Genomic DNA, 23,371 nt, shown 5'->3' on the forward strand with positions numbered 1-23,371 from the left:
TAATGGCTGATTCTGTGGCTGTGATGAGGTCTACTATTGGTAGCTGCTGTGGTGTAATGGCAAAGTTTAATCCTTTGGCCAGAACGTCTTTCTCTGGTTGGGTGAGTTCCCTATCTGACAAGTTTTTCACCCATCTGTTGTCTGTTTCAAGTGTTGTGGGGTTATTGTCCTTTCTCCTCCAAGACAATTCTCCTGTTCTGTTAGTGCAGCTCGCTCTGGACTGTAGGTTTTGGAAACTCAACAAACGTAACCTATTGGCCTCAGGTGAAGATACCAACGATGGTCGTTCAGTCTTGGCCACAGGTAGTCTCAACGACTGTAACGACTGTCGTCACAGCAACAAGGAACACTAACGAACCAGCGGTATCGATGACCCGGGATAACGACCCCACTGAGGTTAAATAGCTGAGTTTCCCTGCCAGTCAGTCAGAACTGAAGAAGTCCTTTGGATGAGGGACGAAACGTCTTCCAGTATCTTCAACCAAGTCCAGTTGCCCTTCATTTTAACCCTCGTTGGATAACTATGACCTGGATGACTGAGAATCTTCATAGGCATCTTACTGTGAAATCAAAGATCACAATAAATAACTGGATGCAATTGAGAAGTAACTTACTGTGAAAACAAAGATCACAATAAATAACTGGCAGCAATTGACAAGTAACTTACTCTGAAAACAAAGATCACAGTAAATAACTGGATGCAATTGAGAAGTAACTTGTGGTGAAAACAAAGATCACAATAAACAACTGGCAGCAATTGACAAGTAACTTACTGTGAAAACAAAGATCACAATAAGTAACTGTCAGCAACTGACAAGTAACTTACTGTCAAAACAAAGATCACAATAAATAACTGGCAGCAACTGACAAGCAACTTACTGTGAAAACAAGTCACAATAAACAACTGGCAGCAATTGACAAGTAACTTACTGTGAAAACAAAGATCACAATAAGTAACTGTCAGCAACTGACAAGTAACTTACTGTCAAAACAAAGATCACAATAAATAACTGGCAGCAACTGACAAGCAACTTACTGTGAAAACAAGTCACAGTAAATAACTGGCAACAATTGACAAGTAACTTACTGTGAAAACAAATCAAAATAAATTCAATTCAATTTTATTTATACAGTGCCAAATCACAACAACAGTTATCTCACAGTGCTTTCCATAAAAGAGCAGGTCTCGACCGTACTCTGTGATGTTATTTACAGAAACCCAACAATTCCCACCAAGAGCAATCACTAGGCGACAGAGGCAGAGGCACTTCCTTTTAACAGGCAGAAACCTCGAGCAGAACCATGGCTCAGGGTGGGCGGCCATCTGCCTCGACCGGTTGGGGGTGAAGGAGAGTGAGAGAAAGAGAGAGAGAGCGAGAGAGAGAGGGCAAGAGAGGAACAGAGAGAAAGAGAGAGAGGGATGGAAGGAGAGAGAGAGGGGAGGGAGGCAGCCTACACAATATCCACACAGAGATACAGACAGTAAAGGTGATGTTGCTATAGACTAAATGAAAAATGGTACAGATATATAGTAATGTTTATGATAATAATCGTAATGTTAATGATTATAATAACAATAGGACTAGTAATAATTGTAGCAGAGGGTGTCCAGCAGCAACACGGGGGCCGCAGGTGACTTGCAACCACAGATCCAGACTCCACAGCTCCAGAGCCAGAAACACTTGCAGGAAGTGATAGGAGGAGGAGAGAGGAGAGGGACGAGAAAGCACAAGACTACGGGAGAGAAAATAGAGGAGAGAGGAGCTCAGTGCATCCTGGGAAGTCCCCCAGCAGTCTAGGCCTATAGCAGCATAACTAAGGAATGGTTCAGGACTCACCTGAGCCAGCCCTAACTATAAGCTTTATCAAAGAGGAAAACTTAAACCTAGTCTTAAATGTGGAGATGGTGTCTGCCTCCTGAACCCAAACTGGAACCTGGTTCCACAGGAGAGGAGCTTGATAGCTGAACGCTCTGGCTCCCATTCTACTCGGAGACTCTAGGAACCACAAGTAACTCTGCATTCTGGGAGTGCTGTGCTCTGGTGGGGTAGTAATGTACTATAAGCTCTTTAAGATAGGATGGTGCCTGACCATTAAGAGCTTTGTAAGTAAGAAGAATGATTTTAAATTATATACTGGATTTTACTGGAAGCCAGTGCAGAGAAGCTAAAACAGGAGAAATATGATCTCTTTTCCTGGTTCCTGTCAGAGCACGTGCTTCAGCATTCTGGATCAGCTGAAGAGTCTTAATGGACTTTTTTGAGCAGCCTGATAATAAGGAATTGCAGTAATCCAGCCTAGAAGTAACAAATGCATGGACTAGTTTTTCCGCATCATTTTTAGACAGGATATTCCTAATTTTTGCAATATTACGTAGGTGAAAAAAGGCTTAATGTGAGACTTAAACGACATGTCCTGATCAAAGATAACTCCAAGATTCCTCACAGTGGTGCTGGAGGCCAGGGCGATGCCATCAAGGGAAACTATATCTTTAGATAATGTGTCATGGAGGTGCCTGGGCCTGAGTTTAACATTGCCTGGGCCTGAGTTTAACATTACAGGTCATCCAGGTTTTAACATCCTGAAGGCACATTTGAAGTTTAGCTAACTGATTAGTTTCATGTGGCTTGATCGATAGATATATAACTGAGTATCATCTGCATAACAATGAAAGCTTATTATTATTATAAAGAATATTGTATATAACATAGTATATAAAGAGAACAGGATTGGTCCAAGGACAGATCCTTGTGGAACTCCATGACTAACTTTGGCGTGCATGGAGGACTCATCGTTAACATGTACAAACTGAAATCTATCTGATAAATAGGACTTAAACCAGCTTAGAGTGGTTCATTTAATGCCAATGAAATGTTCCAGTCTCTGTAATAGGATCTGATGGTCAATGGTATCAAATGCAGCACTAAGATCTAGTAAAACCAGTACAGATACAAGTCCTTTGTCTGACGCAGTTAGGAGGTCATTAGTAATTTTCACCAGTGCTGTCTCTGTGCTATGATGAACTCTAAATCCTGACTGAAAATCCTCAAATAAACTATTGCTATGTAGAAAGTCACACAGCTTTTTAGCAACTGCTTTCTCCAGGACCTTAGAGAGAAATGGAAGGTTAGATATAGGTCTATAGTTGGCTAAAACATCTGGATCAAGTTTGGCCTTTTTCAGAAGAGGTTTAATTACAGCTACTTTAAAGTACTGTGGTACATAGCCTGTTGATAAAGATAGATTTATCATATCTAGTATAGAGGTGCTGACTAGGGGTAAAACTTCTTTAAGCAGCCAAGTCAGGATGGGGTCTAAGAGGCAGGTTGATGGTTTAGATGAAGAAATTATTGAAGTTAGTTGGTAAAGATTGAGGGAAGCAAAGCAGTCTAAACATATATCTGGTTTTACAGCTGTTTTTAAGGTTCCTGAGTTTAGAGATAAGTCGGTGCCAGTTGAGGGCAGGTCTTGGTGAATTTTGTTTCTAATAGTTAGAATTTTATCATTAAAGAAGCTCATGAAGTCATAACTACTGAGAGCTATGGGAATACTTGGCTCAATAGAGCTGTGACTCTGTCAGCCTGGCTATAGTGCTGAAAAGAAACCTGGGGTTGTTCCTATTTTCTTCTATTAATTACGAGTAGTACGCTGCTCTTCCTATAATTTTTAAGACCATCTTGCCAGATTAAACGAGAATTTTCCAGTTTGGTTGAACGCCAATTCCTCTCAAGTTTCCGCGATATTTGCTTTCATTTGTGAGTTTCAGTATTCAGTACCATGGAGCTAACCGTCTTTGTTTTAGTATTTTCTTTTTTAGAGGGGCTACAGAGTCAATTGTCATTCGCAGCGAGCCTGCAGCACTATCAACAAGATGATCGATTTGGGCGGGACTGAAATTAGCATAGGAGTCTTCCGTTACTTTGTGATCTAATAATGAATTTAGAGCTGATGGAATCGCATCCTTAAATTTAGCTTTAGACAGATATCTTGTTTAAAAATCTTTGCCCAATGGCGTGTAGTTCAGCAATACAAACTCAAAAGTTATCAAACAGTGGTCAGATAAAATAATAACTTTGTCCGTTTTAAGGACTAAAGTTGACAAAAACTCAAATTGGCCTGCAAATGCAAATTCAGATAAGAATTCAGAGTACGGACCCGGTGCTCAGTACACTATAACAAAAATCACTGGTTGCAGTGATTTCCAACTTGGGTATGAACAAGGCTTTCAAATGAGTTATAATTTAGTTTAGGTTTAGAGCTGATTAGTAGGCTACAGTCGAAGATAGCTGCAACTCCACCTCCTCGGCCTGTGCCTCGAGGAATGTGAGTATTAATATGACTGGGACGGTTGGATTAATTTAGGCTAACATATTCTCCATCACCCAGCCACGTTTCTGTAAGAAAAAATAAATCAATATCATAATCTGATATTAGTTCATTTACTAGTACACTTTTAGAAGAGAGAGATCTTTTGTTTAAGAGTCTATATTTAACTCTCCTATTCATTTGCACTATTGCTCTTGTGGTTTTAATTTTTATGACGTTTTTATGCACAGCTCCCCTTCTGTTTACCTTTGATTTAAATAATTTCAATGCTCGGGGGACAGACACGATTTTCACTAAGTAACTCCTGAAATGGAGGAGCAGAGAAGTGTGTTAGACTGCGACTCTGCGTAGGGTTTTGAGTGGGTAACTGCTGAAATAGAAGGGCAGAGAAGTGTGTTAGACTGCGACTCTGCCTCCTGGTCTCAACTCTGGGTTGTCATGGATTTGGTCCACTAATAAACTTGGCCAGATTTCTAGAAATGAGAGCTGCTCATTCCCAAGTGGGATGGATGCCGTCTCTCCGAATCAGACCAGGTCTTCCCCAGAAAGTCTGCCAATGATCTACAAAGTCCACATCGTTTGCTGGACACCACCTCAACAACCAGCAGTGAAATGACAACATGTGGTTATACATATCATCACCGGTCAGATTTGGCAGGGGTCCAGAGAAAACTACGGTGTCCAACATTGTTTTTTGCATATGTACACACCAACTCAACATTAATCTTATGTTGACCTCCGATTGGCGTAACTGGGAGTCATTACCGCTGGCGTGAATAACAATCTTACTGTATTTTTGTTTATCCTTAGCCAGCAGTTTCAAATAAGACTCAGTGTCGCCCGTTCTGGCCCCAGGGATGCACTTAATTATGGCTGCTGGCTTCGCTAACTTCACGTTTCTCAAAATGGAGCTGCCAATGATTAGAGTTGGTTTCTCAGCGGGTGTGTCGCTGAGTGGAGAAAATCTGTTAGAAATGTGAACAGGCTGGTGATGACCCGTGGGATTTGAATGCTTACGACTATTCCTCCTTCGGCCAGTCACCCAGCCACCCCTTCCTGGCTGCTCAGGAGATGCCGGGGGACGGCAGTTCCTGAGGCTAACTCAGGCCGTTCCGCACTGACTACCGGGGACTGGCTAGCTACAGTAGCTAAAGACTGATCTACCAAGGTGCGGAGCCGGACTTCTAAATCACTGAGCCTCGCCTTCATGTCTACAAATAAACTACACTTATTAAACGTACCATTACCGCTAAAGGAGGCAGAGGAGTAAGAGAAGCCATCGCTAGCTGCTAAGCTAAAGTCGCTAACGGCTAAACTAATGTACTGTAGCGTTGGCTACCAAAACTTTTGAAAACTATGATTGAACAGCAGTCACTAAAAAGATGGAAAGAAGTGTGAGTGCGTAGGCAAAATTACTGTAAGAATAAGTGTTTAGCGGACAGCTGGCCGCTATAATGACAAATCTAACAAATTTAACTGGTATTTAGCGAGAGCAGCATAACACGCTACCAACACACAAGCACCGGAAATGGAAATGAGTCAATTGATATTTTACTGTGTTTACTGTTTCACCCTGCATGCTTCATCAGCATAGACCAGTGTTTCACTGTGTGGTTATTTGATTATTTTATGATGTTACAGCTAGGTGAAGTTTCCCATGGGCAAGATGCTCGTTAGAGAGTTTTCTTATCTGACTGTCCTTGATAGGCCTTCATCTCAGGACAGCTGGTCCCTACTCCCTTCCTCCCTTGGATAGCTGCGTAATACCCTTACAGTCTTTGTCGTACACTCTGCAGACTGTTTGTCTGACCCTTTGCAAAGAATAAAACCCTTAAAAGACGTCTGGATTGGACTCTTTATTTCAGAAGACTCACTAAAGGACATATTTCCATTTCAACGCGGAACTTGGTTTCCAGCACTGCAATTTCCTGTAGAAGTTTGTAGAAGTCGTCCATGGAGAAGGGGGGCATCTTGTTGCTAATTAGCATTAGCTATAACTCCAGTCACTGCAGTACAGGCTAGTGCTATTGATAGGCCGTACTCGCATAGCACTAAGATCATAAAAGTGTTTAAAGTATGGCAATAGCCTACTTTATCTGACAGTCCCAGTGATTTAAAAGTATCCAAGAGCCGCCGCTCAGGAAAAAAAAAGAGAGTTTCAGCAAAAGAATACAAGCAGAGGTAAGAGCAAGCAGCAAAGTGTCTGCACTGTAAGAAAGCAGGAAGCAAGTAAGATAATTTGTCCCCATGGTCCATTTAATACCAGGTTTTAGTACCCATCGCTAGAGTTTATTCAACCATTTTATCCTGGTCTGCTGAATCTCTCAGCTCCTCTTCCGATTGGCGGTATAGGGCCACTGATAAACAACTCAGCATTCAGAGAGCTGACTGTGTTAAACAGATTATTAAAGTCCCCTTTCAACACTTCAGACTGTTGCTTTACAACATCATTGGTCCCGATGTGCAGTATGATGTTTTTCACAGTAGGATGTTCAGCCACGATATGCAGGATTCTTTCTGCCAAGTCAGCCACCGTGTCCTTCGGAAAGCAGAGTATTTTGGTGTTCTTACTGCACATGCTTCTTACATCGTTTACAGCAGAGTCACTCACAATCAGAGTTTGAGGCCCAGTCGTTAGCTTTCCCTGCAGCCTTTTACTTTCTGATTTACTCTCAGTCATTACCCTTCTGTGTGAGGACAGGATGTTATCCAGGTCATCAGACGGAGATCCAGGGTCCTGCAATAGTGGTGAAAATCTGTATTCCTCTGTTGCACACTTGGTTGTTGGGGAGGTTTGTTGCTAACTCTCCCTTTTGCAGCTGTCCACGGCTGTGTCCTACCAAGAACAGGGGTTGAAGAGGCGCTCTGCCTGGATGATAATGCAGGCCAGCCAGTCGCATCACAAATCTCAGGGCGCTGGGTTCTGCCTGTTACTCGTCCTCCCATTTCCCAAGGAAATGATTTACTCTTGGGCTTTGCACCAAGAGCGTTCCAGGGAGGACTCCCACTTTCAGATTTATTATCCAGTACACAGGCCTCCTGCTTCTTGGTAGTCTTGTTGGTACTAATTAGCCCTGTGTTAGCATGCTCTTGTCCATTGTTTTGGGTCCATGGTAAAGTGGTGTCATTCCCACATAATCCATTCACTTCCACATTCACTTCTAACCTGTAGATCTTGGTTTCCAGCACAGCAATTTTCTGTAGAAGTTTGTAGAAAGTTGGACAGATTTTGTCACCATGATAGCATCACAACCATGAAAGATGCAGCTATAAAACCTAGTATATAGTAAACAAGTGTATAGTTGAGATCAAAATGCCCCATCCATATTAATAATAACTTAAATTTATATAGCACCTTTCAAGGTACCCAAGGCAGCTTATCAAAGGGTTGTTTTCATAATGTAATATTGAATACAAACTATTCGTGTAACAAGAGACAATACTGTAGAATAGAATAATAGAATAAAGTTTATTGCCATTTGCACAGATACGTTGCAGTACAGGTACATTGGAATTCTTTGTGCGTCACTCAGAGTCATCTATAAAAAATAAAATTAATTTAAAAAAAAATAATAATTAGGTATATACATGTGTACACATACTTGTAAATACTTATTTCATGTTATATATTGCACATATTAGAGTTGAGTTTGTAGTATTGCACTTGTAGCACTTGAGAAATACATTATAAGTTCTTGACTTTTAGGTAACTTGTGAGAAATTAGCATTGGTCACAGGGTTTTTATTCCTAAACAAAGGGTTGTCTGATTTACAATAAACGTCTGCTGGCATGTAGGTGAGAGTTTTAACATAAACCAATCAAGAGACAGAGAAACATCTGATGCCACATACATTTGCATTTCCTTTCTTAGCTCAGGAAGAGTTTTTGAGTGTATGATAATACTCTGCCATTTGTTTTCTTTCATTTACCATTTGTTGGCTGTTGTTTGCTTTGTACTTGTTCTGTACTTAAGGAGAGGAAATGCTGAGTTCGGGAGAGTAACTGCGTTCTCTCCGTGGCCACGTTACATAAAGAAATGATTCAACACATCTATTTGACTCCGTATTCTTTGGTTAGGAATTATTTTCCCTGACATTTTGGTTATAAAGATGGGATTGGACGTTCCAGCTGATCAACGCCCAAGTCAAACCGCATGTGTTGGAGATGTTCGTGGTAGCCAGGTGTTCTGTCGGGTCAGACACCTATTCAGAATTCGGCATAAAACCTTCGTGCTAGCCAGGTGTTCTGTTGAGTCAGACACCTATTCCGGAAACAGTTCGCCCAGTTGGGGTTTATAGAACTATAAATATAGTTAATCATTGGGGGTGGTGATAACGGGTCTATTCGGGGGAGTTTAGAATTAAAATGGAACTTTAAAAAATACATAAACAGAGAAAAAATAACAGGCCAGGAGTGATAAGTGCATAATCCCATTATGGTAGCATCTCTAGTGATAAACTACCTAGGAGTTTATGTAGACTAGCAGGTGATGCCATTTAATGGTGGCATTTTGAGTGATTTAAGGAACGGCCTATTTTCCAAAAATCAAAAAGATTGATTTTGGGGGGAAAAAATTAAAAAAACAGAGAAAAAAAAAAGAATTCTATCCTTGCTGTGTCACACTCTGCCTGTCTGCCATGCGGTGTTTTGCACTTTTGTGTTTAGTTAGCGTTATTTTGGTCTGTTGGGTTTTGGGGGTCTGTCTTGTCTTTCGTCTAGTGTTCGGTAACCCTTGTCATGTCTGTTACCCAAGTGATCCCTCTGCATGTCTGTCTCTGTTTTCCCCTGCTCTCTCCCTACCTGTGCCTCATGTCTTTCACCTGTGTTGCTCCCGCCCTGCTCGTTAGTCCCTGTGTATATATACCTGGTGTTTCTGTCTTGTCTTTGTCAGGTCATTGTTTATTGTCACCCAGTGTTGCAGTTTGTGCTCGTGTCTCCAGACTTACTCACCGTGTCTCCCTGTTACCCTGCTCAGTTTTGGATTCTGGTTTTCACCCTTTTGGATTTCTATTGGACAGCCTTTGTTTTTGGACTCTGTCATCAGCCACTCATTTTGTAAGTGTGCTCGCCTTTGTTTGTTTATTAAAACCCCTTGAACTGTACCTCCTATGCCTTGCGTCCTGCATTTGGGTCCTCCAACCTGCTCAGCCCTGCCTTCACCACCAAACCGTGACATGTTGCAGCGGCCTGGGTCAAACTCTGACCCATGGCTGTGTGTTTGCATGATCATAATTGCCGTAGTTTTGTTATACTATAAATAACACATCGTAGAAAAACATTCCAGATGTTTCCCATTTAGAGTTTTAAAGAGTTTATGTAATGTGATAAGTGTTTGTTTCAAACATTATGTTTCACTAAGGAGGGAAAATATCTGCGTGTGTATGAGATGATAAATATAGAAAACATCTCGGGTTACGTATGTAACCCTTGTTCCCCGAGAAGGGGAATGAGACACTGCGTCGGTGACAACACTATGGGTACGCCTCTGGGCGTGGCAGTGCTGAACTATGAATGAAACTACTCCAATCCTAGTGGTGTTACTAGAACAGTAGAACAAGGGTTACATACGTAACCCGAGACGTTCCCCTTCGAGGGAACTCGAACTGCGTCGGTGATGACACTATGGGAACGAGATACCCACTTAGGCCGCGCCAAAACCCCGCCTTCCCCCGAGTGTGCAGAACCTGACGGCACGACTAGGAGGAGAGCGCACGGGTGCCGGGTGCAGAAGGAAGGTCCAGACTGTAAAACCGGCCCGGCTTCCGGAAGTCATCCTCCATGATGCTAAGCACGTCTAGCTCCTCAGAATACGATTGTGCAAGCCTCTCCAAACTCATACCTCGGACGGGAGAAGCCGAGAACGGGCTCCAGATCGGGGAAGAGAGGATGAGGAGTCAGCAGACGAGGACCGGAAAAAGGCCTCAGCCGTCCCAACGCCCTCGGAGATATCACGCTGCGATCCCCATGACTGTAGCCGCCTCAGCAACCGCAGGGCCACGGGGAGAGCGCATCCGACTGTCTTCCGAAAGAGAGCCGCAGCCCTCTAAGGCTATCGCTATTGGGTTTAACCCTTCCGTGCGCCTGCGCGGCACTGAGAATTTTAGTCTACGGCCACCCAAAGCGTGGGCCTTTCCTACGTCCGCACCTCGTATATATACACAACGGTGAGACCCAGCCTTTGGCTCCCAAATGCCTTTTCTTCAGCACTGAGAACCAAGGTCCATTGAGGCCTTCAACTTAGAGGGCTGCACCTATACTACCTGTTCTATTTCGTATAGGCTTCGCATTCTAAGGCTATCGCTATTGACCATGACCGACAGAGCTGCCACCGCCGCTCGAGAGACAACACGGCGGAGCAGCTCCACCAGACCATCCACAATCTCCTGAGAGAGCCGCGCTCTCCGGAGAGAGGAGTCCAGTACCACGCCAAGGTAGGTGAGTCTCTGGGAGGGGAGAGGAGCACTCTTCTTCCAGTTCACCGTGAAGCCCAGGTAAGACAGGTGTGTAACTAGCTGGGCTGTCTGCACCACCGCTTCGTCCCGGGGTGGCGCCAGCAGCAGCAGGTTGTCCAGATAAAACAGGACCCTGATGCCCGACCGCCAGAGCGGCTCCAGGGCCGTATCGAAATACTTGGCAAAAGTGTGCAGGTCAGGCGGTTGTATTGGTACTGGTCGCCCTGGAATGAAAACATGAAAACCACAGAAACTTCCTGTGTCCGGGAATGATGGACACTTGAAAGTACGTGTCCTTCAGGTCGATGGAGGAGAGCCAGTTTCCCTGGCGCACACACTGCATCACCGGTTTCATTGTTAATATGTGAAAAGGTCTCACCATAATCGCCCTGTTGAACAGTGACAGGTCCAGGATGGGCCTCTCACCGCCCAGCCACGACCCATGGGGGAGGGGCCACCTCAAAGGCAAGGCAAGGCAAGTTTATTTGTATAGCACATTTCAACAACAAGGTAATTCAAAGTGCCTTACATAAAACATAAAAGCAACAGGGAAATGTAAAAAAAATTGAAAAGCAACATTTGTAATTGAAAAAATACACATTAAAAAATAATAAAAGTTACAGTGTAATGTAATCAGGGTTAAAAGAGTTAAACGGAAAATAAAAACAGGCTAAGGCGTTGAGCAAATAACAGTTACAACCATTCTGAAAAGAGAACAAACACAGACACTTAATCTACTCTCTCTAGCTAGTCTGTACTTGGGTCCATAGCAATCTTTGGGTCCACTGAAACTCCAGAAACCCTCGGACACTACAGAGAAACCAGGACATGTCTGTCCGCAGGCCACTTTGATCCAGTTATACTCTGGACCCACCTGCGCATTTACAGGTGGACAGAGGTTCCTGGAAATCACTCAGGCGCGAGATTTAAGACCACTTCCTTCACTCTGTTCAATCTCACTCTCATTATCTTTTCACTCAATTACCTACTCATTTCTCACCGTGTAAATATTTAATTAAAAGCAATGGTAAAAAGCTAAAAACAAAGAAAAAGAAAACAGGGCAGTAAAAGTTACAGTGCAGTGTAAGTTATCAATCTACTAGTTAAAGGCAGTGGTAAAAAGAAAAATCTTATATATTTAATTAAAAGCAATGGTAAAAATAAAAGTCTTCAGTCTTAATTTAAAAGAACTGACAGTTTCAGCAGAAAAGGGCGGGGATGCCAGCCATTCCTTTTGAACTGTGTAGGTTACTCACTGGCAACAGGTCCGCTAGCCTAGCATGGCAGTGTAAAGCTAAAAATCTGTATTTCAACACTGCAAAACTACTACAGAGCTACGCAAGGATTCACAACACTAAATCCTTTATACTGGTGTACATGCATGTGCTTTTGAGGAACATTAAATCACCTGTATGTAGAAACAAAGTGGCCAAATACTTCAGTTTGATTGCACGATTTATTTGGCAACGCTTGCTTCAACAGGGTTTTAAGTTCCTCCCGAGTGCTATGCCTGTTTAAGTACAGTAACAGGTAGAGTACAATTAAAATAACGTTTAGTCAGTATTTAAGACCATAGACTGTTTGAGACACAGTATAGTTTGAGACACAGTATGATAAAAAATGACATGGGTGTCTATGTTAGGAATGTGGTTTTGTGTTCATGTCTTTCCTGTTTAAGTCCGTTTTTGGTTCTGTGTTTCTCTGTGTAGTCTTGTTTAGTTAGTCCTGTGCTTTAGTTCATGTTTAAGTGTTTTCCTGATCTGTGTACTTCTGTGCTTTATCATTATGTCTGTATCCTAGTCCTTAGTCTTATATTTCCATGTTTTTGTTTGGTCCTGTCCATGTCCTGATTTTGCAGTCGTTCCATGTTTTACTTTGGTAGATCTGTCCATGAGTGTTCCGTGAACTTCACTTCCTGTTTTATTTTGTAGTCTCTGTACCTGGTGTCCCTGTGGTTGATTCCCTGATGTGTTTCAGCTGTGTCTCCCTCCCTCCCTGCTCATTTACAAGTGTGTGTTTTAGAGCACTTCATGCTTCCTGCTGCTGACCAACTTTATGGAGATGCAGATTTCATTTTCCAACAGGACTTGGCACCTGCACACAGTGGCAAAGCTACCAGTACCTGGTTTAAGGACCGTGGTATCCCTGTTCTTAATTGGCCAGCAAACCCGCCTGACCTTAACCCTATAGAAAATCTATGAGGTATTGTGAAGAGGAAGATGCGATACGCCAGACCCAACAATGCAGAAGAGCTGAATGCCACTATCAGAGCAACCTGGGCTCTCATAACACCTGAGCAGTGCCACAGACTGATCGACTCCATGCCACTGTAATGCAGGCAAAAGGAGCCCCAACTAAGTATTGAGTGCTGTACATGCTCATACTTTTCATGTTTATACTTTTCAGTTGGCCAATATTTCTAAAAATCTTTTTTTGTATTGGTCTTAATATTCTAATTTTCTGAGATATTGAATTTGGGATTTTCATTAGTTGTCAGTTTTAATAATCACAATTAAATGATATAAACATTTGAAATATATCAGCGTGTGTGTAATGAATGAATATAATATCCAAGTTTCACTTTTTGAATGGAATTACTGAAATAAATCAACTTTTTGATGATATTCAAATTATATGACCAGCACCTGTATAATGTTTGCAGCAGATTCTCATTTGCTGATCTAAATCAGATATGTCTTGATATAAATCCTCACGTGCACATGTAGTGATGATTGTTAAACACTTGTTAGACACTTAAAATATTCATCTAGTTGCAATTATCCTTCTCCTTCTACACTAAAAGTTATGTCTTGTACAGCTGAAACACAACCAACCAAATGAAAACTCTATTCATCTGTCAACAAGTCATATCTTTTTAGTGATTCATGAAGTGTTTCCAATAAATAAAACGCTGGAGTCTTCATTAATATGGAGTATGCTACTTAAGTGAGAGCAAGTTAATGGAAACGTGATAAAACTGAGATAAGAGATAAACCATTACATCAACTCTACACACTGCTTATTGTAGAACACTGTTTATACAACTCGAAGAAAACATGAACGTGAAAACAGATGAATTTAGATTTAGTATGTGATCATCTCTGCTTGTTTCTTGCTAACATAATAACAAACCATGTTTAACAGAAAATTAAGTTGTAAAACTTATTGTGTTACTAATTGTGAATTATGAAAAAGACACCAACAGACAACAGTGACAACAAAAATATCACTTATACAAATATTACAGATCTCACACACAGCTGAACACTGATTAAATCAAAATAAGACTAGATTAAGAGGATTATTCTATTGGTAGAAAACTTAGAAAAGTATAAAACTGAAACATGAAGTAAATATTTGCATTTATACCATGTCTGGCTCGCAATTTTAAGCTGTTTACTGGATTTGTTTACAATCTGAGGTTTCAAATTTAATAGTAAACTCTAAACTCATAAAAGGAGTATTTGAAGTTTGATCAGTCCTTTATAGAAAACTGCAACAAATACAACTAGATTCAACACTCAGATGACATCAGCAGACCAAAATCAATGTGATCAATGTTGTTTGTGAACATAATTTATGAGAACAATTTGGGAAATGTTTATAATGGGAAACTCACAATGAAAACTGTGTTGGGTGTTGAAACTCCGCCTCTTCTCCTCTCCTCAGTGTCTTTATAAGCTTCAGTCTCTCTTCTCCTCACACTCCAACCCTGCTCACCTCTCAGCTGGACAGTAAGGGACGTTTACACCACACACTGACACCATGCTGGGGATCCTCTGCACTCTCATCACTGCTCTAACATGTAAGAGATTCTTCTCATTCCTTTTATAGCCCATGTTTTCACACAGAAACCTTTCACTCATGTATTTCTCTGTGTTGACAGATGTTGATGCAGTGATAGTGCTGACCCAGACGCCTGCTGTCCACACAGTTTCTACAGGACAAGAGGTTGTTCTCAACTGCAACATTGAGAGATATGATGGATATTATTTAGTTGGTATAAACAGGTTCCTGGTGAAGGTTTTCAGTATGTTCTGAGATTTCTTTATATGGACGATTCACTCGACTTTGGATCAGGATTCTGCTCAGATTGATTCAACTCTAAAGCCTCATTAAACATAGATTACCAGTTCATCATTAAGCAGTCAGAGGCAGGAGACTCTGCTGTCTATTCCTGTCAGACATGGGACAACTCTGCTGCTGCAGCTGTATCACAGTGATTCACACTGACAAAAACCTCAATGAGAGACTCATTACAGGTTTTATGAACTCTGACCAAATTCAAGAAATTTTAATCAAGAAACCTGGAACAACAAGAAAAGATACTCAGCCAATTCATTTGAAGTCACACATGTTTGAAAAATTCCCTTCCACAAAAACTTGACCAAAGTTTGGTCAATTGGCTGAATTTTGCACTTATCAAGAAAACATTTTGATCATCACTCTAAATTCACTGATGAAATCTGGACTTTTAACATCTCCACCACGAAAACAACAGGATGCAGTAGAAGACTCAGAATCAGTCCTGAAGTCCAGCAGTGTTTTGGAATATAAGCAGTCTGTGAAACACTGAACAAGACACGACAGGTAACACAGACAAAGACTGAAGAGAAACACCAAACATATATACACCAGGGACAAACAAGCAGGGCGGGAGTAACACAGGTGACAGACATGAGACTAACGAGACACAGGCAGGCAGAGAGAGAGCAGGGGAAAACAGAGAGACTGACATGCAGAGGGATACTGGAGGTGAGCAGACATAACACAAGTACTGAACACTAAACATATAAAAGTAAGAAATAACAGATCAGAACAACAAGAATAACAAACTAATCCAGACACCATAAGACATATCACCACTAAACTAACACCAACAAGGAACACAGACTGAAGCTGGGATTAAAAAGAACACAGAGCAGAACAAGGGCAAAATAACACAGAAGTACCAAAAGTAAACACTAAACATGAATTAAACGAGAGAAACAGAGGCAAACAGAAGGACACACAAAACAATGGCAAAACCCAGAAACCTACAGGGGAAAAAATACAACTCATAACAGACTGATGAAGGGAATGAGACGCTGACAGTGAAAGCTGGTCTCAGCAGGATGTTTCAGTTCCTCTCCCATCATTAGTGAGAGTCAAGAGGTTTTTGTACAGCCATGTGTACAAACTGAATCACTGTGGTATTCGGACAAGGCACCAAGCTGATTGTGACAAGTAAGTACTTTTTAACTGATCATAAAACGAGTTTTTTTGTGTCTGATACGTATTGACAGAAAAACTTAAATGTTTGTGTTAAGTCTTCATTGAACATGTCATAAAACATTTTTTAAATAAATGTTTTTGTACACCTGCATTGGTATCAGGCTATCTTTGAAAAGAACATCTGCAATAAATCACAATATGTGAAGAGTTTTCCACAAATGCTCCACAGATGATCTATTTAATATTTTTTTATTTTTTTATAATTGATATATGAATATGAGTAGATGTTAGATTATCTGTCAAAGTTATCCAAATTACAAAATCAGTCCTTAATTGCTGCAACTGTGGGGTTTTTTTTATTGACTAATCTTATAAAGTTTAAGGATTATTCTGAATGTATTGTAATTATATAGGCTGTTGACTGAATTTTATTTTCTTTGGTTGATAGGTGAAGCAAAGTGGCTACTGATATACTGTAATTTGTCAGTGACAAAAGATTATATCATCATTTTGTCAGACACAAAAGGCGACTTTATAATTTCGTTTTTAATTTAAAATCTGTACTGAAGTCATCAGGTTTGTGACTGATGAATTTAGTTTTAAAGAAGAACACCTCATGTTTTAGGTGATGATTTCTAAATGTGTTGCTGATTTAAAATGCTTTAAAGTGTTTTTTATATTGTGAACAAAACTAATGAATCAATCTGTTAATCTCATGCTTTGTATTAACGATTCATTACCTAGTTTGATGAATGTCCTTCATGTGTTTTCAGGCTCCAGCCTCCCTCCTCCTGTCCTGACAGTCTTCCCTCCATCCAGTGCTGAGCTCCAGTCCAACAAAGCCACTCTGGTCTGTCTGTCCAGTCAGTCTGGTCCTTTTGCAGATGTGAGCTGGTTGGCTGCTGGGAGTCCAGTGAGCAGTGGGATCTCTACCAGCACCGCTGTTCAGCAACCAGACAAGACTTTCCAAATCAGCAGCTATCTGGCCATCCAGACGTCAGACTGGAACATGGATAAGATTTACACATGTAAAGTGTCTTTGGGCTCCCAGACTTCAGAGAAAAACATCAACAAGTCAGACTGTCCCACTGAAGAATAGTAGAGGAGCAGAATGACCATTTCAAACCTGCTTCTTTACTGTTTGTGCTGTTTGCTCATTACAAGGTTTACATGTTAGAAAAGATGTGTCTGCATGCTTGTAATAAATGTTGTGACAGTTAGGTGGAGACGTTGTATCAGCTTTGCTACTGCTGCTTTTTCAAGACTCATTCAATAAAAAAACTCTGACTTAAAAAGTGTTTTATTTGTATTATTGAAAACATCATTTAAAATAATAATGTGCTACAAAATGTTCCTTTTCATTAGATTTTATTTTTCTCAAGATGTTCTTCTCACTGATAATTACATTTAATCCAGAAACATAGATAACAGACACATTTCTGTTTGATTCTTATAAATAAAAGCACAACAGAGAGATTAATATAACTTTGTCTGGTTTTAGTTGCTTGCAGAAGTTAAGACCTTAGAAAAATCCAATAAAATGCACAAATGAAACTGAGTTTTCATCCTCCGTCAGTGAAGCATCACCTCTCTACTCCTCCCTCTCTTCCTTACCAGGATGCACCTGCAGGCCTCCTCTACTTATTTATAGCTCCATGTAAATGAAGAGGTGAATGTAAATGTAAATGCTCCGTACTTGTATAGCGCCTTTCTAGTCTTTTCGACCACTCAAAGCGCTTTTACACTACATCTGCATTCACCAGTCACACACATTCATACACTGAGCCTAAGTGCTCAAACGGAAACTAACATTCATACACTGGCGGAATAGCCGCCAGGGGCAATTCGGGGTTCAGTATCTTGCCCAAGGACACTTCTACACGCAACCAGGGGGAGCCAGGGATTGAACCGCCGACCTTCCGATTAACAGCCAACCCGCAGACAGTTTACCTCTAATGTGTGTGAATCATGTTCATGTGTGCAGAGACAAAGTATATCCATATATGCTACAGTAGATGTTTCTTGTTAAGATATGAAAACATATTCCAACGAAAATTAACAATTATAACAATTCAAAAACATTCACAAAACCAACCAGTTGGGGGAATCGTTTATTAGGAAAGAAACAAATCTGTGATTGTCATATAAAGGTGATATGTGCCGGCTCATTTCAATGGGTTTTACGGTAATAAACATAGCTCCGGCTAAAGAGTATTAAGCTTCCAGTATGATCATTTTACATTGTGTCAGAAGTGAACGTGGGGAGCTATGGCTAAGTTTAACCCTCTGACGAACTTCTCCTTCGACCAATTGGGTGAGTGGCCGGATTGGAAGCAGCGCTTCGTGAGATTTAGGAACGCCACTAAACTCTACAAGGAAGATGGAAGTGAGTAGCCTGATATATGCCATGGGAAACGAGTTGGAAAATATCTACAGATCGTTTGCTGAGGAGGATCACGGAAATGACCTTAACCATGTGCTAACAAAGTTTGAGTATTTCGTACCACGAAGAAATATGATTCATGAACGCACACTGTTCCACCAGCGTGGACCACCAGTGGCCTGGACTCTCTGCAGAGATAAATACACTTATGACGTTGTGTCAACAGTGCAGTGAACTGAAGAGAACACAACAGAAGGAACCCCTCGTCTCCACACCACTCCCGGAGCGACCTTGGAAGAGAGTTGCCATGGACTTGTGTGAGCATGAACACCAAAACTACCTAGTAATCTCAGATTACTACTCCAGATTAATCGAAATTTTGCACATGCCATCAACAACAACTGGACAAGTTATCCAAAAGCTAAAAGCAGTCTTCGCGAGGTTCGGCATCCCAGATGTAGTGGTGAGTGATAACGGTCCCCAGTTTTCGAGTGCAGAGTTCCGGGAACTAGCCAGGAAGCTCGTCTTCAAACACTGCACTTCTAGCCCTCACCACCCACAAAGTAATGGGCACCCAGAGAGAGCTGTGCAAATAGTGAAGAAAATCCTTAAACAGGACCCGGTGATGGCTCTGATGAGCTATAGGTCCACTCCCTGCTTTAGCCCAGCTGAGTTGCTAATGGGGAGGAGAATCAGGACAACACTCCCTTTCTTGGAGGGAACCTTCATCCCAAAATGGCCGAGCTTGTCATCTGTGAAAGAAAAGGACAGGATGGAAAAGGCTAAACAGGCCCACTACTTCAACCGTCGTCATGGCGCCAGACCCTTACCTGCCCTGCGACCAGGAGATGTTATACTCTCCAAGCTGGACAATGAGAAGTCGTGGTCTGAGCCTGCAGTGATCCTAAGTGAGAGCACTAAGCCAAGATCATTTGTCATCAGGACGCAACAAGGAGCTGAGCTGCAGCGAAACTGCCGTCACCTTCAACCAAGACCAGTTCCAGACGCCCACTCTGGAAGTGATACCTCATTAGAGACTATTTCTGCTGGCCAGAGTGAGGCTGCACCCCTGACTCCTTTGCCCAATCGGACTGTAACCAGATCAGGACGAGTTTGCAGACCAGTCTCCAGGCTAAACCTGTAGATTGGTGACCCTCTGGGGGGGTAGACAGTAGGGGACAGTGTGAGAATGTATATTGTCACTTATGTTGATAATTCAGGTTTATTGATGTTACAGGTGTAATCGTAAGTATAAGACAGTAATAACTAAAGTACCATTGCAGTATTTTGTTGAGTTAGGGCAAGACCAGTATGATTTTCTTTATACGCCGTAATTGACAAGAGTTGTTGAGATAGACATTTTAAGTTGGAGCTGATGTTGGCATTATTAGAATAATAACGCAAAAGAAGGAGGGAGATGTCATATAGGTGAAATGTGCCTGCTCATTTCAATGGGTTTTACGGTAATACAGTATAAGGCAAAATCCTGCATGTTATCGTGTGTGTTGTGTTGTTGTTATGCATACAGGCTACATGTGTTGGCTAATAAACATAGCTCCGGTAATGTCTTGTAAAAATTCAAGACTTGGACCAGATAAGAAAGCTTGAACTCTTACCAACATTTTTATTATCAACAAAAACAGACACCAATTAGAATACAAAACTTCCACCGGAGTGTGTCAGAGATCGGTGCAAAATAGAGTCCCATTCTGTTACCAGAAAAGAGACCCAAGTCAACATGAAAACCACGTAACGACTGACTTACACCTCCTTTTGGACCTCCTTTTATAGCTTTGTTTCTTGGCTTCACATCATCTCTTGGCTCTCTTTCCTGCTGCACCTGAATCTGGGAAAGTCCCTGACTGCTGCTCCTCTCTGTGTTCTTTGCATGCCCTCCACTTGATCATGCCATTTCATCCATAACCTGACTTGTGGAATAAACTGGTGTTGTTTGTGCTCCGTGTTAGAAACAGGAGATTCTTACTGTGATGGACTATATTGATGTATGTTTTGTAATACAATTTTCACAAAATCTGCTTCTGCATTTTCCTTTGCAAGTGTTTTTGATGCTATCTTACTGTGCTCCCCCCTCTGCTCCCAAAGCACACGTGCCTTGACAGTTTACCTCTAAGTGTGTGAATCATGTTCATGTGTGCAGAGACAAAGATTACATATCTTACATATCACAGATATATAAAATATTTAAATTTGTTTTTTTAAATCCCATTTATTAGGAAGTGAGCAAATAGGAACGAACATGATAATAAAACTGCTGGAAATCTTTTTCAGGTCATGATGTTGTAATGTGACAAATCATGCAGATGTGAGCAAAGCTCCTCCTCCTGTCAGTCAAACTCAGTTTCAGTGTTGTATTAAATTGCTCCTCCAGCACCTCCTCTCCTCATCCTCCAAACCCTCTAATCTGTCAGCAGTAAGCTCACTTTCCAAGTTACAAGGCCATTCTCAGCACACACTGACACCATGCTGGGGACCCTCTGCACTCTCATCACTGCTCTAACATGTAAGGAGGCTGACTTACTGCAGCTTTGACCTCATGCTGGATTCATCAGTCTGTGTGTTTCTCTTGACTCCATGTCATCTTGTTGTTTCCAGGTGTGAGTGGTGTGACGGTGGTGACACAGAAGCCTCCTGTTGTGACGCTGAGGAAGGGAGAGACAGCCACCATGGACTGTAACCTGGGGACTGTTACTACCAGTGCTGCTCGCTGGTATAAACAGATTCCTGGAGGAGTTCCTCAGTTTGTCTTATATTTTCATCACAGCTCAAGCTCTCCAACCTATGGCTCTGGTTTCTCTTCACCCAAGTTCACATCTACTCATCAGTCTCAATCAGATTATCGTTTGATCATCAACAACGTGGAGGAGGGAGACTCAGCAGTCTATTACTGTAAAACATGGGACAGCTCTGTGAATGAGTACGCATCACAGTGATTTACACTGTGACAAAAACCTCCTCACAAACACTTCTGCTTTTTGACCTCACCTCACATTGACTGGGAGTGAAGCTATCAGCCAATGTTTCTGTAACTTCCCCATATAAATATTAAAAATACATTGTCAAACTCCTTCTTTCTAATTCTCAAATAAATCCTCAGATCGTTCCTAGTGGTAGTATACTGTATTTAACAATTTTCCAAGTGGCAAACACGGTATGCCATGTGTACAAGCTTTAACAGAAAAACAGCAAATATGCTCACAAGTAAATATAAACCACCAATACACAAGTTATCATCTGTAAAACTGTTATCATGATTTTTACTAAATTTTGTGTCTCTTGCCACTCATCATACAAACTGAAACGTTTGCAGCAGATGCTCTTTTGCTGATCTAAATTCAGATGTAATAAATACATTATGTCTATACAAATTGTCAAGTGCACATGTAGTGAGGATTGTTACACAAAAACTTGTATTAAATATAAATCCAGTTGCATTTTTCTTTCTTTATGAACAGGACCAAAGATCATCTGGAAACCAAAATTACAAACACTGAAAGTTATGATTTGTACATCTGAAACACAACCGAATGAAAAAGCTACACCTCCCCTGACAATATGTCATATATATTTAGTGATTCATGTTGTGTTTCCAATGAATGAAACACTGGAGTCTTCATTAATATGGAGCAAGTTACTGGGAAGGTGATAAAACTGAGATGAGAGATAAACAGTTACATAAACTCTACACACTGTTTATTACAGAACACTGTTTACACTTGATTTAATATACAACTGGAAGAAATCGTGAACCTGAATCTAAGTTATGTTTAGTTTATGATCATCTCAACTTGATTTCTTGCTAATATTTGTTGAAGAAATATTATGAGCCAGGTTCAGGTTTATTGAGCCCAACAGAGGAGATATAGTGTCAGCATCCAACGTATAAACACATGCAATGCACACACCAAATCTGAAATATGCTTCCTGTCTGGGTGTGACGGACCACTGTCACTACGGTGTGATGTGTATGTGAGGGACCCCAGAGATGGGTGAAGCACTAGTGGCTGGGGGCACCCTGAGATGGGAGAAGTACAATTGGCAGGAGTTGTGACGGACGCCTGTGTGCGTGAAGCACAATGGGGCGTCTCCCGAAGGGGAGGGCAGTGTGACGGACCACCGTCACTACGGTTGAGTATGCACTGTGACTGCCATACCAACGAGCCTGGCTCTTTGGCGTTGCAGTCAAGTTGCATATTTGGTACCCTGTAGACCCGGGTACGAATCCAGGTGGGTTGACTGCTCTTGCCTTTCCGTCACACTGGGGATGTTCATCCTTCCTACAGACATTCATTAAGTGTCCAAATAAAGTTACTGTTTATCCTTCGAGAGACTATTGGTTATTGGTTCAAATGAAGACACGTTGTGTGTCCTTCAAGCCACATGCAACGCTTTCTACATAGTGCCAGTCAGTCTGTCTGATGTTTAGATTCCAATGCTATGTCATACAGTGGGTACGGAAAGTATTCAGACCCCTTTAAAATTTTCACTCTTTGTTTCATTGCAGCCATTTTCCAAAAATCAAAAAAGTTCATTTTATTTCTCAGTAATGTACACTCAGCACCCCATCTTGACAGAAAAAAACAGAAATGTAGAAATTTTTGCAAATTTATTAAAAAAGAAAAACTGAAATATCACATGGTCATAAGTATTCAGACCCTTTGCCGTGACACTCATATTTAACTCAGGTGCTGTCTATTTCTTCTGATCATCCTTGAGATGGTTCTACACCTTCATTTGAGTCCAGCTGTGTTTGATTATACTGATTGGACTTGATTAGGAAAGCCACACACCTGTCTATATAAGACCTTACAGCTCACAGTGCATGTCAGAGCAAATGAGAATCATGAGGTCAAAGGAACTGCCTGAAGAGCTCAGAGAGAGAATTGTGGCAAGGCACAGATCTGGCCAAGGTTACAAAAAAAATTTCTGCTGCACTTAAGGTTCCTAAGAGCACAGTGGCCTCCATAATCCTCAAAT

General features: G+C 41.4%; 2 protein-coding genes across 2 annotated transcripts in view; both read left to right on the forward strand.

Annotated features, from left to right (window-relative positions):
- Positions 1 to 17,288, forward strand: part of LOC123967479 (immunoglobulin lambda-1 light chain-like) — a 20,999-nt gene extending 3,711 nt beyond the window's left edge. The window contains exons 3-4 of the mRNA XM_046043587.1: positions 15,974 to 16,005; positions 16,767 to 17,288. Of these exons, the coding sequence (XP_045899543.1) occupies positions 15,974 to 16,005; positions 16,767 to 17,092 (358 nt within the window). The 3' untranslated portion in view covers positions 17,093 to 17,288. The remainder of the gene's footprint in view (positions 1 to 15,973; positions 16,006 to 16,766) is intronic.
- A 3,472-nt stretch (positions 17,289 to 20,760) lies between these two features.
- LOC123983373 (immunoglobulin lambda-1 light chain-like) overlaps positions 20,761 to 23,371 on the forward strand; it is an 11,852-nt gene continuing 9,241 nt past the window's right edge. Inside the window, exons 1-2 of the mRNA XM_046069630.1 lie at positions 20,761 to 20,897; positions 20,990 to 21,317. Of these exons, the coding sequence (XP_045925586.1) occupies positions 20,858 to 20,897; positions 20,990 to 21,317 (368 nt within the window). The 5' untranslated portion in view covers positions 20,761 to 20,857. The remainder of the gene's footprint in view (positions 20,898 to 20,989; positions 21,318 to 23,371) is intronic.

This window comes from Micropterus dolomieu, linkage group LG02, assembly GCF_021292245.1.
Source record: "Micropterus dolomieu isolate WLL.071019.BEF.003 ecotype Adirondacks linkage group LG02, ASM2129224v1, whole genome shotgun sequence".
Classification (NCBI taxonomy): domain Eukaryota; kingdom Metazoa; phylum Chordata; class Actinopteri; order Centrarchiformes; family Centrarchidae; genus Micropterus; species Micropterus dolomieu.